This window comes from Salvelinus alpinus, chromosome 10 (genome assembly GCF_045679555.1).
Source record: "Salvelinus alpinus chromosome 10, SLU_Salpinus.1, whole genome shotgun sequence".
In the NCBI taxonomy this organism is placed as follows: domain Eukaryota; kingdom Metazoa; phylum Chordata; class Actinopteri; order Salmoniformes; family Salmonidae; genus Salvelinus; species Salvelinus alpinus.
In genome coordinates this window covers 54414066-54432119 of record NC_092095.1, presented here as the reverse complement: position 1 = coordinate 54432119, position 18054 = coordinate 54414066, and the positions used below count along the sequence as shown (strand labels likewise).

Genomic DNA, 18054 nt, shown 5'->3' with positions numbered 1-18054 from the left:
AGACTTTGAAGGGATAAGAGAGGTCAATGGTTGAATCGACCCCATTGATCAGAGATCTGAAGGAGCTATATGTGTACTGAATTCACATATGTAGGATATTTGACATTCAGGGGTCAATAATGACTGTACTTGTCGATCATAAGCAGTGGTGGCGAGGTGGTGAGTACAACCCCAAAGGTTTCTGTTCAGATTAGAGCCGCAATGTGCTTCACAGACATCTCTTGAAAGCTTCATGTCAACACGTGTTGAAATGAATACACCACTGTGATGTAAACAGAACAACTGACGTCTTCCCTTTCAGCCATCAAGGTATTTGCAATCCCTATTCTCACTTGCTTTCTCCCCCCGTTTCCACACAGCACTTTAAACTGTACGCATTTTACATTGAAAACCTTCTCACTGCTTCATGTCATAACCTGTCAGAGGGATGACAAATAGTCAAATCTGGAGTTCAATGAAATAGGGTATTTTACTCAACGACGCCAAACGCGTTACACTATATCAGCTTTCCTGTCTCAGTAAGACTGAGTGGGGTCTTCCCATGGGGCAGTGGGGCGTACGTGGATGAATACAGACCGCGCCGTGATGTATGAGCTATCTAAACCCCTGTGGCGTCCGGCTATGCTTGGACACGCCTCTCTAATAATGAGCACTGGCGTCCGGTGTGGGGTGAAAAGTGATTAAAGCAAGATGAAATTAATTGGAATGTAGAGCAGGATGTTGAGTGACGGTTGATTTTTGCTCTTCTCTCTTTGCTTTACCCAATAAGGGGGGTATGTGGTTTAGAAGTGTCCAGGACTACCTACAGAGGTGGCTTGGGAATCTGATTCCCAAATCAGATTTTGACACCAGATCCGTTGCTTTCCACAAAAAATGTTTTTGTAATTTGCGAGACATCTCTTTGAGGCCTACAAGTGTTAGTTGCTTGACTCTGCCAAACCTTAACTCTAACAGTCTATCCCAATATCCATACTTACACCCAACTCCGTATGCTCTCCATCCCCACCATAATACTTCACAATGTTCTAAGTATTTTATAATGGAATTGAATATAAAAAACACAAAGTAGACTCTGGATCAGCATCAACTATTCAGGCGCATATCACATCCAGTGGCGGTCGGTGCCGTTTAAGATGAGGGAGGATGATAATTTTTATTATGAGCATGGCCTTATTTCTATTACAGCATATTGGATGACTCTCATTCATATTCCATTAAACCAGTTCAATGTAACATGATAGTCAAATTTTCCCTGTACCCATCATGAAGTTGCTACAACCTAGCCTATGAATGAAAGTTTACAATGTAGGTGCACAGGTCGAGAGCATTTTGAGTAATCAAGGTGACAGACAGTTACAGATTCCCTACTGCCTTGCACACTCTTGCCTGCATCTAGGATGTAATCATTAGTCCAACAGTTGCAAATTTTAGTTTCTATTGGACAAATTCAGGTATGTTTGTCCCTGGAATGAATACACCCCTGATTCCCATAAAAACAGCATGATCACTTTGCTCGTTGTATATATAATTCCTTCTCGCAGCTATCTACGCGCTCTCCTCCTCTCACATTTTCCCTTCACTTGTGGACTTCAGTGCACAACACATCAGCTGTCTGTGACCAGGTTAAAAAACCTTTCCAAGTCAAACCTTCATATCATGACCGCTAACCGCTACGCACAGCCTACATCGTTGTCACGTTATGTCAACTAGAACTAACAAGTTAGTAAACCCACTACACTCATGCAGTACAGTGTACAGTGGGCCCCGGTAGGAAAACAAATGATAAAACCAAAAGCTTACCTTGACTTGGAAGAGTTCCAGTGTTGGATAGCTATAGCCAGCTAGCTAACATAGCATCCCTCTCTGTTTAAGCCGGGTGTTTGAGTATGCTACACTAGCTAGCTGCATTTGCTAGCTAAGTGAACTTTTAAAAAAAATACAGCCAAATATAGCTAGCTCTTTCTCTCTCGCTCTCTCTCTCTCTCTTGCTTATCCTTGATTTTGGAAGAAAATAATGAGTTAACTGTTCAACTATTATCTTTCTCTCTCTTTGAGTCAACTACTCACCACGTTTGATGCACTGCAAGCTAGCTGTAACTTATTCTTTCAGTACTAGATTCACTCTTTGATCCTTTGATTGGGTGGACAACATGTCAGTTCATGCTGCAAGAGCTCTGATAGGTTGGAGGACGTCCTCCGGAAGTAGTCATAATTACTGTGTAAGTCTATGTAAGGGGGTGAGAACCATGAGCCTCTTAGATTTGGTATTAAAGTCAATGTACCCAGAGGAGGACAGAAGCTAGCTGTCCTCCGGCTACACCATGGTGCCACACTACAGAGTGCTGCTGAGGATACTGTAGACCTTCATTGCAAAACAGTGTTTTTAATCAATTATTTGGTGACATAAATATATTTAATATAGTTTTATCTAAAAAGTATAACTTTTTTAAATGTTTCGCTATTTCTATGAAATTTACTGAGGAGGATGCCACCCCCCCGCTATGCAGTAAGTGTCTTTGTGGGGGGTGTAGCGTTCAAAGCCCATCCGAGATTTAGAAAGTGACACCCTGGGAAAAGTTAGCTGAGACAGAAAAATCAAGTCAGGGACTTGGTTAGGAGTGGCAACAACAGCAGGCAATCAGAGGACAAAACGTTCACAACAATACTTTGAGATTCAAAAGGTTTGATGGTTTGGTGGATAACTTTGACAGTTATTCAGGTCCAAACTATTTCTGATGTTACAACATTAGGAATTTCAACCAATAGATAAACCAACAGATAAAACACATTGGCATGATAACACCAGAGTACAAAAACTGTCACAAAAAGGTAAAGTACAACCCTAATGTACCTAATGTACTTCAACACTCAATTTCTACTCTTAAATATTAGCATTGCTTGGAACCAGCATCTACTGAGAAAACAGACTGAAGAAAGTAGGGTCGTCCTCACTCTCTGTCATTAGAGAAGAAACCAAACATCAAGTGCTAGCTAGAGGCTACTCACTCTGCAGGCTGCTGGGTAATGGCTGTCTCCTGCCACCCGACATCCATCACTAGCACGTCAACACTGGGGTTAGTGTCCATCTTCTCTATTCTCTCCGCCTGCGCTCCATCACCACCCTTCATGATGCCCAGACAGCCACGCTGGAGAATGATGGCGAGATGAAGGGATGAGACTAAGAGAGAGAAGAAACTAAAAAAAGAGGTGAGGACTTGTGTGAGATGAGCGTTGCTATCTTCTTCAGGTGATATCACACACACGGCTCTCCAGCCAATTGAATCAGTCGGTAAGTGGATATCGAGAGGGTGGAACAAAAATCGATTTATTGCGGCTGGGAGACGGAGATTCTTGAACACAAAGCTCTACCCTGGTCATATGATAGCACCGGAGCAGGGTGTTGATCTCGGATTCCAGTTAGAAGTGGTTGATTACAGGACTCCATTCTATCCAAAAAGCATTAGCGCTTACCGCTAAACCCACTTAGCCTCTGTAATGGTAGCAATGATAACCTCCCTAGGGCTGAGGGAGCAAAGAGCATCGTTTTGCTATGGAAACCCTCCTAGTGTATTGAGTAGAAAGCGTCAGCACTGCACCGACTGTAGCCAAAGTAATAATACGTGATAGTCTGCCACATGGCAATCCTGAATGAAAACAAACTACAGTATGTGTCTGACTCGAAATGTGGACAATATACTTGTCCCTGTTTTCATTGGTGAGTGTCAATGTGTACGAGACACTTTAAAGTATTGGGATGAAAAAAGCAGTATTGGGATGAAAAAAGCAGTGTATTTTAAAAATGAAATCTGATATGAAAAATATGTAGAATAATACATCAACAGATATCACTGGAGGACAGCCAGCAAACTTGTGACATTTTGAGTAAGACTCCGAGGACTGAACCCCTAACCTTCCATTCTCTGGGCAGACACTAACCACAAGGCAACTGCGTTGGTTAGGCCTACATACTGTATCCTATCATTGCAATCCATCACATTTGCCAGAGATTCCGGAACCTTGGTGTAGTTATCTGGTTGTTCTGAGGAGGGTCAGGGCTAGGCTAGCCGGTGGCGAGATGAGGCTCTAGTCATTCCCTCTGACCCTCAGGGCCTAGAGATGTTGACCACATAATAAGACTGTAATCACAAGTCAAAGGCCACCCTCATAATTTTCCCTCAGAAAACCCCACAAACACACCATCTAGAGTCATCAAACTCTGGGCCTCGAAGCCAGTTCGTCCTTTTTAATCATTCTTCCCCTTTAATCAGGGACTGATTTAGACCTGGGAGACCAGGTGGGTGCAATTAATTATCAGGCAGAACAGAAAATCAGCAGTAGCCCAGGCCTCATAGGGTCAGAGTTGAATAGCCCTGATTTAGAGGCAATGTGATAGCTTGAGGGAGGGGTTTCAGTCAGAGCAACCAGAACCACTGGAGTTGTTCAGAGGCAAAAATATTCTGTACGTTGATCGCAACACTGGCCTTTACACTCAAGAACCCATATTCAGAGGCAGTGTGTGTGTTGGTCAATGTTAAGAGGGTTTCTACAGCAGGCAGCTACGGCAGAAGCTGACAGAGGGGAGGCATTGCGCGGGCAATTTTGGCCCTGCGGGTGATGCTATTTGGCCCATCAGTTTTATTGACATTTTTTTATTGTTGGACACAAGACTAAAAACACCAGCAAATCAGCTTAAAGTGATTTTATTTCAAATCTGTTCCAAAGTATTCCCACTCATAACAGACATACCGTATATGTGATTGTATTAGACAAATATTAGATCTGTTTTGTATATTGTATATATGTGATTGTTTTAGACACATATTAGATCTGTTTTGTGCTTCTTGAGGTCCATTTGCAGTCGACAAATTCTTAGAAATGATGTTCCGTCCCTGTCCATCATCTAAAATATAAAATTGGCCTGCCTCTGAACCTAGTTGATGATCCCTGGTCTACGGGTACAGTGTGTTGGTAGGACCTCTGGCACCTCAAATCAACGGAGCAGCACCAAAATCCAGTGACTGACAGACAGGTCACAACCCAAAAAGCTGTGTGCCCATCAAAGGAGGCTGAAGTCACCCTCTGAAGAACACTACCTTCGGTCCAGGCTCCCTCCCCTGTGCTGCCCTTCCCACCTCTCTGACATCACACCTCTGAGACCAAAGGCCCTGTTCAATCTCAAACCGTAGCCGAATCACCACGAGGATAACCCCAACGATCTGCCCTTGTACTTTGCTGTAGTTTAGAACAACCTTTATAGAGTGTGAAGAATGTTTCTTTAAGGAAAAGGGACTCAATTTGAAGGAGAGAAGAACAGCAGAGAACAGGACCAGGATTAAACGCATGGGGCGTTATAGCACAGCGATCTACACAGCCGACAATTCACCTTTTAAAAGGCAACAACATTCGCAGAGATTGCATTCACGGTAAACATTGCGCAGTTCTGCTCAAGTGTCAATTACCTGTTTATATTGTGCTGCCATATAACACGCCTTGCATTGAATCCCGGCCTTGGTCTTTATGAATCAACAGAACAGCAATATTCATAAACCACATGCAAAAAAAAACCATTGCTCCGACTTTTATTTCAGATAATACTAATAGAAAACAGACTGAAAGTTGATATTTTTACATTTCCACCTCCGCAGTGTTCCTGTTTGAGTCTACAAGTTAACAGTGTAATAATAAAACAAAAACAGAATACGGAATTTATACATCAACTGATTCAACACACTTGACCTTCTTCAAACATTGAGGGTAATGCCATGACAAATATAAATATGAACACACAGTGGCCATAACGTCACAGCCCCTCTAAGCAAGAGGAACACAGACAGTAGACATTTCTAGAGTAATGACATTATACAAGCACTTAGAAATAGCTTAAATCGACAACGCACGCTGAAGTGTGGCTTGGGGCAGCAAGCATGGCGAACTGAGGAGAAGCCAACAGTCTCCAATAGTCACACATAAAGCAAACGTATCAAATAGCCCTTCTCTCTGTGTTTGCTTGTCTAGGCGGACGGAGAGAGAAGGATCAGACGCAGATGCTGCTAGAGAAAGAGATGGCCAAATGTGGTCCTTGAGCGCAGAGAAAGCAAGACAAAGTCAGCATCATGGGAAAGACCCCAGCAAGGGGTTAGGGTCTACAGCCTAGCATAACAAGTAGACGTCCATGCTTTAGGTAATCATTGCATCCAGGGGGGTCTGTTCCTAAGGCCAGACTGCCAGGTTGGGGGCTGGGGAGAGTGAGGTACTGGGCCGATCAGAAGCCAAGACCCTCGCTTTACTTCTTTACGATAGGCCCGGGCAAAACCACATAGCTGCATGGGTTGGATTTAGGAGGGCAAGGGGTGAACATAGAGAGGGATAATGGCGCAGTCTCCGAGAGGATGTGAAAGGGATGGTTTGGGAATCAGCTTGGAGCTCCCCTCTCAGCAGTGCAGTTCAGGGTGAGATAAACGGCCTCAGTAAACAGCCCGTGGGTGCTTCATGCAGTATTGGGCCTCCGATGACGACACGTACGCCGACTCCGGAAAAAAGTCCTCGTGGAACTCAGCCAAAAACCTGGGGAGCAGAGAGAGCGATGGAGGAAGAGGGACAGAGAGAGAGAAAGAGAGTAAAAAGAGAGAAGATATAACACCATAACAGGGTCTAATTCACCCCACTGAGTAGAGTCTGAAGTTAAGGCTAGTTAACACAGCCATCAACAGACAGCTAATGCATTTGAAGCAAAGACCACCGTGGGAAATGCATCACTCCCCCGACTACTGTAGATGTCACGGACCAGACTAGTTACTCAGCACTCCCAATCCTGGCGTCCTTCCTTCCAACAGGGGGCTTGTTAACACCCCTACCCCCCTCCAGACTTGCAGTCAGTCAGTGCTTTTAGTAACTTGCCTTAAATAACCCAATTCGCCAGAGTTGGAGGGAAAATCTCCCCGTCTAATCAGTAGGGAAAATAATCCGGAATGTTCTTAGTAACCGCTGCTCAGCCAAATCCTCTAAATCTTGCCATCTCATCTTAGCTCTACCCGCTCTTCTAATTGGTCTGCAAACAAATTATCCTCATCAGAGGGAGAAATTAAGAGGCGCTTTAACCGGCCACAAATTATTATCATCGTTGTGGAGCACCGAACTAGTCAGTACGGACCACGGGACCGCGGCCACAGATGTATTTCATTATTTATTGGTCGTCCTATCTATTAGTCAGCGCATATGTAGAACAAAGGCTGTAAACTTGAACCACATCTCTGCAGATGTTAGATATGGACACATTTTTATGGGAGTGCAGCTGGGTGGACACAGGCATCCTCGTTTTCATACAGATTAGGCACTCTCTCGCTCTCCCTTCCCAGTGGTGGAAAAAGTACCCAATTCTCATACTTGAGTAAAAGTAAAGATACCTTAATAGAAAATGACTCAAGTAAAATACTACTTGAGTAAAAGTCTGAAAGTATTTGGGTTTTAAATATACTTTAGTATCAAAAGTAAAAGTATAAATCATTTTAAATTCCTTATATTGAACAAACCTGATGGCAAAATTGCCATTTAAAAAAATATATTTATGGAGAACCAGGGACACAATCCAACACTCAGACATAATTTACAAATGAAGCACTTGTGTTAGTGATTGCGCCAGATCAGAGGCAGTAGGGATGACCAGGGATGTTCTCTTGATAAGTGTGTGAATTGGACCATTTTCCTGTCCTGCTAAGCATTCAAAATGAAATTAGGACTTTTGGGTGTCAGGGAAAATGTATAGAATAAAAAGTACATTATTGTCCATTGGAATGTTGTGAAGTAAAAGTTGTAAAAAACATAAATAGTAAAGTACAGATACCCCCCCCAAAAAAACTTAAGTAGTACTTTAAAGTATTTTTACACCACTGTTCCTCCCTCTGTATCACAGAAAGACACCAGACGATTCACGATTCTTCCAGAGATCCGTCCGTGTGCCCAATCCCGGCATGCACTTCTCCACTTTGCTACAGTCAACATCCAGTCAGGTTGTTCCCCTTCCTGTCTCTCACTAGTCTGAAGAGACCTCCTTTCTAAAGATATTAGTTTTCAATCCGTAGCAGACTAAAATAAATGGGCGTGAACTGAAGTTAAATCCCATCGTGGGCAGGCATCAATATATTGCCTAAAGCATCCAACATTATTTCTCTGAACGCTCCTGTATTTTCAGACAAGTAACCAGGTATCCATCCAATTAGCGACAGATTTTCATGCGAATATTCCAAAATCTGCAGAAAGCCAATGTGCATTTTCCCACCAGCGGTGTGTTTCCACCAAAATGACTTGTCGCGGATAAAAACCAATGCACAAAAATTGTATTTTTCGCTTATGTTTTCATGTATCGAATAAAAATCAGAAGTTCATCACATTTTCAACCTTGTCGATAGTTTTATGACAAAAACGGTTGCGTTAAATAGCAAATGTGCCTAGTCTGGTCTTGGCACGTGTGGTTAAGCCAACAGATTGCCGATAGTGCTGGTAGGCTAGTCTACATGAGAATAATATTTTTATTTGTCAAATGGCAGTCAAGCATCGATCATGTCACCAGAGTAATACCTTTGATATTTATTGGAAAGAAGCATCAAGCTCATATCGTACATTTTCACCATCCTGTGAAGTTCATCATAGCTTAATAAACTGCATGGTTTCCCCAGAGTCGTATTGGGAGGACCCCACACCATGTCATCGCGTGACTCCCAAGTTTACTTCGAGATTAGTTATTATATCAATATTTATGCATGAAGGCCTTTCCACCACCATTTCTCACATAATTAATTTTACGGACACAAAAAGATCCCACCATATGTAATGAACAAATTCATAAAAGTATACAGAAACTTCCTGTTTCCATCACAGCCGTCATGATTATTTTTATACGGAATGACATCACTTGCATGAAACATTGTGGATGGAAACATGGTTATTGTCAATAAAAAGATGACACTAGTGGAAGAAGCCCCTAATAGACTATTGAGACGTACCCAGCTGCGAGAAGGAGTCATATGTCCCTCTGTGTGCAACAGCGCGGAGCGGTGGCTGGAGGGGAAACTGCAGGCGTTTGATTAATAAAAGGAGAGAGAATAAATCCCCTAGGTTTGGGGACAGCTGAAGATCGCTGGGCAGGATTTAAAGATTAGAATCGCAGGCTTGTGTAACGCCCACTCAACTCCCTTCACTTTAATGTAGTCCGACAGTCTCTCACACACACAGACAGATGCAGGTGCACACAGAGAGAGAGAGAGAGAGAGAGAGGCGCATGCACAGACACAAAAACAGCAAATCAATCCCTCTGCATAAATAACACCTCAAGCCATCGTCGATTGATCACATCCTGTTAGACGATATTATGGCTACAATAACCGTGGCAGGCATGCAGGGTGAGCCAGCTTACAGGTCAGTGAGCACTTTTTCCCACTCAATGAGCTGCATGAATCACACAGAGAGTTGCTAAGTAATAGCATTACACCACAGTTAACTGCCCAGGTGTATGCACTACACTTCAAGTGACGGGGCTAACACTGGATAGGCGGAGAGGACTGTGTGCGCGTGTCAGCAGATCAATGCACGCACTCCCATCCCTCTCTAAGATATACAAAAAGCCACCTGGGGGAAAAGACCCATTTCCCTACTCTCCGGCTACGATGTCCAACCATTTTCTTTTTATAGGCTAATGTTCATGTTACAGCAGAGGCCCATCAAGCTGACGCAGTGTCCAAACATTTCTGCATGCTAAGCTAACGTTAGTACGTCAGAGGCCCATCAAGTGGAAACCACTCACCAGGCTAGCTAAGTGAGCACGTCCAAAGAAATGCTGACGTGGGCAGTATCGCGTTGCAGTGATCAAAGGAAGTCTATCATGGAACTGTCGTCGGCACGGCAACTAAATGGCAGCCTGTCCCTTCCTGCAAGGCGGCCGGCCCAATTACACACCAGGCAGTGATTGACTGGGGGATAACGGGCTTCGCCCAGTCAGTGTCACTAATCCTGGAGACTGGTTTCTTGTGCATCTTCGGTTCCACTGTGCGTTAATTTGGCTTGAGGGGTTATTAAAGGAATAAGGCCTGAGGAGGTGTGATATATGGCCAATATACAGCGGCCAAGGGCTGTTCTTATGCATGACGCAACGTGGAGTGCCTGGATACAGACCGTAGCTGTGGTATACTGACCATATACCACAAACACGGAGGTGCCTTATTGCTATTATAAACTGGTTAGCAACATAATTAGAACAGTAAATAGTAATTTGTCATACCCGTGGTATACCACAGCTTTCGGCCAATCAGCATTCAGAGCTCAAACCACCCAGTTTAGAAAATGTGATTTATGACCTTGATTTAACCAGGAAGGTTATAGGTTATTGAGAAGACATTTCCTGCTTAAATAACCACCTGACATTGGCTTTACGGCAGCACAAGGAAACGTTCCAGGCCTAGATTGTATGGAGGTGAGCTATGGCAGCCAAAATAAGAGATTATTGTAGCCCTGGTTCTAGCCTAGTTATGGTGTGTGGCTGATCACTAAAAGAAGAATGAAAGTAAAGAAAACGGGATTATTCTATAATAAGATGGGAGGTACCTGAGGAAGAGCTCCAGGTGTTTGACCAGGGCCCTTAGGTTCTTCTCTGGGATTTGCATCTTCCCTAGGATCTCTGGCAGCTTCACTGTATGAGGGAAAGAAACAAGTTTGAAAGAGAACGAGTGACTGGAGGCTATATTGAACTAAACAACAATCCCTGTTTCCCCACACATACACACAGAGAGAAAGGGCTTAGGACACCTACCGAAGAGGCGTAGGAGGTGCTGTGAGCCATACAGGTAGGAGGGTGGGGGGGGCTGGTCACTCTGGGGGTAGTTATCAGGGGTCAGCTTCCAACTCAGGACCTCGTTGAGCTCGTTGTTCCGTCGGCTCTCCAGGCCGGAGAAGACGCCACTGCCCTCCTTACTGGGCGTCTGGGGCAACGGAGAGGACGAGCCACTGTGGACAGGGGTTTCTGGGAAGGGGACAGGAGGCCAGACAATCAACTGATAGCGTGAGTGGAGGACAACATTGGCATGGACACTTCAGAAACAGACATTTACTGAGTGCTGTAGCACTGAGAAGCTGTGCGCAGACTATTCCATGTGTTTGGGAGAGTACTAAAAGGTATGACAACAGCGAAGAGTGCCATCTAGCGGATGGATATGGTCATTACAACAACAGAGGCTAAGAGTAACATTGCATAAAGTAAAGCATAACACGATCAACTGTTTATTCTGTGATTGAGTGTGTTTTCTTGGCACTCACTCTTCTCCAGATTGAGGAAGAACTTGGGCAGCTGGGCAGGCGTGTCAAGGCGGCGTTTGGGCTGGGGTGAGGTCGTAGCGCTGCCGCTGCCCCCCTCGCCCGCCATCCGCTCGCCCCCCGAGGTGTGGCGTGTGGAGCGCCGCAGGGACTGGGGGGCGTCGGGGTCGGCCGCAGAGGCACAGCGCCGGCGTTTGGGTGTGGTGGTGGGGTTTGCCGTGGTGGTGGAGGCCTCGCTCAGGGCCGGTTGGCTGTCCGTGGACTGGGGGGTGGAGGGGTTGTGGCCCGAGGGGCTGGGGGTGCGCTCACGCAGGGTCCTGGGACAGGAAGGGAGGGTGGAGATGATCAAAGAAAGACCAGTTTGATAATGACATCCAACATCACAAAACCAAAGAAAGGTACAATAATTTGTCAATGGCATTTTCATCTTAAGTCAGATATACAAACTGAACAAATGGCCTGATGTACTTAGCGTCTTTCAACAGTGAAACGTTTTCAACTTCATTTTGTTTCATCTTCCGACCTGAAAATTACCCGATGTTAATTATTCAAGAGGATTGCATACATAGCCTGATGGTCGGTCTTACTTGCTAGAGCTGGCTGTGTTGTCCCGGATAGGCAGGAAAAACTTGGAGGAGCTGACTTTCTTGAACTGAGCGTGCTCGTTGGGGTACAGGAGGATCATGGGAAGAGTGAAGTCAAAGGTGATTCTCAGGCCGTCCACCATCTCCTTGCAAAGCTCCTCACTGAAACAAAATGGTGACTTCTAGCTACTATCACAAAGATCATTTCATCCACGATGACCATGTTCGAGAGCATCGAATCTGTGATGCATTTATTGGTAATATTGTAACTGACATACTTGATCTACAAATAACACTGAGTAGTTATTTATGATGCAAGGTGATTTGTAGATCAGTCAGTTGGCAGGTGCCTGCAATGTAAAAAAACAAACATTATGTAGCCCATGGAAGGCAAAAAGGCTAATTTTGTACTTTGGGGACTCACTTCTTCTCTGGAGGAACATAGTGAGGACTGAGGCTGGTCTGGGCGGTGCTCTGGTGACTTCTGTACCTCTCATTGGCAGAGAAGGCTGCGTTGAAGGCAAAGTGCTTCACGTATGATTCCAAGATGTTCAATATGTTCATCTGGCACGGAAGCTTCACCAACTGGGGAGAAAAAGGCCCTTCATGATCACAGCTCATTGGCAGTGAGATGTTGAACTGTCAAAAGTCAAGGGTTGCATTCAGTAGGGTACACTGAGGCAAAAAGAATTGCAACAGAAAATGACAAATCTGTGTTCCCATTGGACTAGTTCAGTTAGTACCTCCCCGTTTTTATACGTTTTGTTCCTACTGAACATGACCAATATCTCGGGATTTGGAGGGTTAGGAATAGGTATATGGAACTACAATAAAGAGGGTGTTATCTTTGTTCAATGACACACCTTCTTCCTCTTGTTGATGTAGTAGCAGTCATCCTCCAGTTTCTTCTTGAGAACCTCAGGGATGTCTATGCTGATGGTCTTGTCCTCACTTTCCATCTTAGCGTGAGCTTCCTGCTCTTCCTGCTGGAGATAGATGGGCAAACATTCAGATCTATCCAGCCATTTTGTCAAAATGTGTATTTCGGACAATGTCAATAGAACAACCGAGTTGATAGGTTATGTATTAAGAAAACATATGTGTCTGTCGTACTCTAACTCAAAACACATTACCATTTTGTCCAAATCTTCGGAAGAGTCGCTCTCCTCGCTTTTCAAAGATTCAGGATCCTCGGAATCGTCCGCGTCACTGTTGTCTGAAGACGTAATCAAACCTGAAAGATACCCCCACCAAATAGTACATGTCATTTTAGCTTGCAAGCCATTTCAAGTGAAATGCTATTCCGATAAACTCCTTTGCACCAGCACTAGTTTGAGTGTGATGGCACAGTCAAACTCACATGCGTCATCACTCTCTTCCTTCTCTTCAGGAAGTGTCTTCAGAGCTGACTCAACACCGGGTAGACGACAACGTCTCTTCCCCCATCCCTTTCTCCTCCTGTGGGTTGAAGTGGACATAGTTAGACAGGACACTTACACCAAAATCTGCAGTCACGCCCACTGCTTATTTTTCCAATCTTCTCCAATGGAAACAAACTTACATGCGAGCCACAGCTTTACGAGCCAGTTTACGTTGTAATTTGCGATTTTCGTCAGTTTCCCTGAGCACATGGTCTTCTGCTGCCAATCGATCCCAACTATAGCACAAAGCAACAGATGATGAGTACCACCCCTTCCAATTCAAGCTGCATGCAGTCGGCATGACAGTATTGTCCAAGTGATATCAAGGACAAAGCTCCACTGAAGGTTTCTTTCCACACTCAATGATTTCCATCATATAGACAGCTAAAACTATAGACAACTACGTACAGTTTAAGGGATTGTTAAATAAAAGTTACCACTATGTTTAGCCAACCGTACAAGGTTTCGACCAGTAGCTTGCAAAGTAAACATTACCAGCTAACAGTATGTTGGACATTTCTTTTTGCTGCTCGACATGCAGAGCCCACAAAGGATGGGGAAATTAACCTAAACCACTCATAGAAACAGGGAATGACCCACCCATCCCATCCACCCCCCAGGAACACAGCGAGAACCCTCCTACCTGTCCCACCCATCCTCCTCCCCAGTATCCCTTCTTCAAGCCCACCACCTCAGACTGTGTATTGTGTATGAGTTTACCTTCTGTTCCAACCATTGAAGTGAATCAGGTATTCTGGGACTCGCTTTCCACGTTCATCTTTGCCAATCACAACATCGACGACCTAAAACATACAATTCCATAAATGAACGTTAGCGGTAACCGACAAAACTCAAGTTAGCGTGTAACAGACAGCAGGCAAATGTATCCCCACATCTAGACAGCTAGCTAACAGTACGCATTAGTTAGCTAACAGTACGCATTAGTTAGCTAACGTTACATTACTAATTGGCGCTAGCTTGCTAATGTTATGTAAACAACGGGTTGGCTGATTGTAATTTGTTGCCCTGGCCTTGTACAGAGGCTAGCTAACGTTAACTCATGCTATGTTAATTCACCGTTGGTGTTTAACGTTAACGCTAGCTAGTTTAACGTCACTTCCAACGTTAGCGGACAGTTATGACAGTTAACGTTAGCTACTTAGTTGGCTAAATGTAGCAGCTACGAGTTAGCTAAGAAAATATGCCCGAGCTAACTTGGTTACCTACAACATGTGCAGAGATTAGCAACAAATAACACGGCTGCAGCCATTATTGATGGCCTCGTTTTTGCCATAAACCTACCAGTTAACGGTACGTTAGCCTAATAGCAAACGTTAGCCTTTTAGCAGCTAGCAGCATGGCAACCTCGGTCGGGCCTTCTGTGGTCTGTCCGGATATATCAAATAAACATCATGTCTAACTTAGCTACAGTATTGGATAAAGCCATAAAAACTGGCAATCAAAATGTTTGGGAATTGCATGCGGTATCAGTCTCGTGACCGCAAACAAACTCTTGGCTAAACAACCGGTCATTTACCTTAGCATCATAGAGTACTTTAGCCTTCGTAGGGTCAGGTTCGAAACATAGGACTTTTTCTCCTTTGTGGAATTTAAATTTCATTCCCCGGGAGTTCATTTGTTCGTCATAGCGAGCAGGAGAGGAGGCATCTGGACCCCCCGCTCCTTAACCCTTTCCCTGCCGGGCTGTATCCAAAGGGGTCCTTGAAAAAAATATGGAGATGGCGCTAGGACACAACTCATCAAACGAATCCGTAATAGGGATTTTCTAGTTTGGTCCTTCGTGGACGCCGTAGAAATAAACAGTACATAAATTGACCAGCAGAGGGCGTCCGTTATTCAAAGATGATCTTATTAATATTTCTGTTTGCCAGGGTGCTGAGGTGACATGTAGCCCCCCTATAATAAAGCAAAAGTTTGTCCATGTAGCTAATAAATAACGCAACAAAGGATAACCAGTAACAATTAAGAGTTATGTCAACAAAATACACTTTTTCCAGCCTGAGCTTGTTTAAAACCAAGGTACATCTGTTTACATCACCCTGAAGAAGGCACAGTGATGCTGAAACATTGGTGTTTTACCCAATAAATGACTGGGAGTTTATATATATATAGTATATATAGAGTGTGCAACTCTCTTTATTATACATTTTTTTATAGCTTACATTTTATTCGCTGTTAGTCAGCACCGCTACACTAAATAATATTCTCTGCGTGTGCGCCAGCTCATGCTTTTTATTACATATTGCAAACAAAAACATTTTGATAGGGTTCAGATTGTGAATGTTTACTCAGCTTAATTATTATTATTTTTTTTCACCTTTTAATTATCCGGGTAGGCCAGTTGAGAACAAGTTCTCATTTACAACAGCGACCTGGCCAAGATAAAGCAAAGCAGTGGGACAAAAACAACACAGAGTTACACATGGGATAAACAATCGTACAGTCAATAACACAATAGAAAAATCTGTATACAGTGTGTGCAAATTAAGTAAGGAGTTAAGGCAATAAATAGGCCAATAGTGGAGAAGTAATTACAATGTAGCAATTTACACTGGAGTGATAGATGTGCAGATGAGGATGTGCAGGTAGAAATACTGGTGTGCAAAAGAGCAGAAAGTCAAAAACAAATATGGGGCTCATTCTTTTCTAAACTTGGAGACTGAACTAACACCATTTCAGAGAGAGTGTGAGAAAGAGAGAGAGAGACACTGAATGAAATCCCTCTTTGTATAGCCTAGCTGCATTTGTGTGTATGATGCCTTGTATGCTCAACCTCTTATCAGTGCCAGTGTGTGCTTTTTTCCATTCTGACTGAAACCACCAGGCTATCTCTGCTGTCACATCTGTCACCACACTGACGTGTGACATGAAGAAGACCTGCATTCACTGTGCAATTCTAATGAGTGACACATTTAGCTCAGTCAACTCACACGGTCAGGATTGTATGTCATAGCCTATTTAATTAGCCTTACACACTACATATGTTTACTGCTGGCCAGAGTAGGTTACTGATGAAGTAGGCTACCTGTTTCTTGCCTTATGGCTAGACAAGTGACAGACTTCTCCAATTATAATGAATTAGAGCAGAACAGTTTCTTTGTTCATTTTTTAAATCTTTCCAGTCAATTGTACTGCTATTATCTATGAAAACATTTTTATAAAAGTGTATATTATATTTGGTTTCTGGTGGCTGATACCCACTAAAGTATATTAGAAACCATTCTACTTGGTCCCTTCCCAGCACCCATCCCATCCTAATTTATCCCCTGCAGGCTGTTTTAGGCCCATTCCTCTATTCATGAAATATGTGGTTTTAATAATCACACAGACGAATGGTTGGTATCTACGTATTCAGAATAAATAGACGGATCCAATGTTACATTGATGTTTAAAAGGGGTTAGAAGTCGAAAATGTGCCTGCGTTACGGTGGGACCTCTAGCACTGAGATGCAGTGCCTTAGACCGCTGCGCCACTCGGAACCCCAAAATGATGAGAAGGGATGGATATTTGCCTTGCTTGTGTGTGTGTGTGTGCGTGTGTGTGCCTGCCTTTCTGTGTACGTACATGCATACGTTCATTCATGTGTATGTGTGCAAGCGTGTGTACCTGCGTGTATGTGTGTGTGAAGGTATGGGGAAAATGCTGCATCATGGGAGACTGGAGGAGGGGGTTGCCCTGATAAAGCTGCTTATGAAGCTACACTGCATGACACTGATAACAGCTCAGTCAGATTTGACCAGCCTAAAAACAGACGGGGGGAACGGATGAGATAAAGAGAGAGAGAGATCCACAAAGAATTTGAAAACGCTGGGGCTCCTGCCTTTTGTCCTTTAACTATTTGCACATCTCTACAACACTGTACACAGACAAAATATGACATTTGAAATGTCTTTATTATTTTGGAACTTCTGTGAGTGTAATGTTTACTGTTCATTTTGATTGTTAATTTCACTTTTGTTTATTATCTATTTCACTTGCTTTGGCAATGATAACATATGTTTCCCATGCCAATAAAGCCCCTTGAATTGAATTGAGAGAGAGAGAGAGAGAGAGGGAGAGAGAGAGAGAGAGAGAACGCTGAGAGAATTATAGAAAGAGGAAGCCATGACCCTATAACCCTGAGATTCTCAAAAGACACAATCGAAATGTCCATTTACAATGGAAACACCAGCAGAGTTTAGTTGGAAGAAAGCGCCAAGTCTGAGCTCCTTCTGGCCAAACGTTCTGCATAGCAGCTAACCCATATATAGCAACATTGTGCCTGACAGTCTTTCTCACGACTTCTGAGAAACTTGTGGTGCGAAAATGCAGAGAGCAAGATAATCAGACCATGATATTTATTTTGCGAGAGTAGGACACAAGTGTGCCCCAATGTAATGCAAAAAAATGTGAATTATAGTAGGATAGGCTAGACTATAGGATTAATCCTCATTTATGGATTATGGTTTTAGGTCGATGATTAACCTTTATGCCATGTCCTCAATCGGCTAGCTTTAGTGGTGCTTTATTTCAACAAAGTGAAAGTTAGGCTATGCAGCTATATACATCATCAGCCTATACATCACATAGGCCCAACATATGTAGGCTATACAATGAATGTAAGATACAAACTTGAAAGATGCAGGTAAAGACCTGCACTGGTTTTGCTCATTGGAGCAACATGAGTGCGCAGTCTTAACGGCCACAGGAGCGCATTGGACGGATTAGAGGAGCGGCGGCGAGGGTCATC

General features: G+C 43.7%; 1 protein-coding gene across 4 annotated transcripts; it reads right to left on the bottom strand.

Moving 5' to 3' along the window:
- Window positions 1-5565: 5565 nt before the first annotated feature.
- LOC139532253 (MSL complex subunit 3-like) lies at window positions 5566-15070 on the bottom strand. Of its 4 annotated transcripts, none has more exons than XM_071329637.1 (12): window positions 14841-15070; window positions 14024-14106; window positions 13444-13539; window positions 13243-13340; window positions 13016-13116; window positions 12746-12868; window positions 12307-12521; window positions 11886-12044; window positions 11302-11615; window positions 10799-11008; window positions 10594-10678; window positions 5566-6564 (listed from the first exon to the last, which is right to left on the bottom strand). In XM_071329637.1, exons 1-12 carry the CDS (start codon window positions 14937-14939, stop codon window positions 6465-6467), a joined length of 1683 nt encoding a protein of 560 aa, XP_071185738.1. In that variant the 5' UTR covers window positions 14940-15070; the 3' UTR covers window positions 5566-6464. The 4 variants fall into 4 exon arrangements, with proteins under 4 accessions (XP_071185738.1, XP_071185740.1, XP_071185739.1 ...); XM_071329639.1 differs by having other exon boundaries at window positions 12307-12467; XM_071329638.1 differs by having other exon boundaries at window positions 12746-12865.
- Window positions 15071-18054: the final 2984 nt, after the last annotated feature.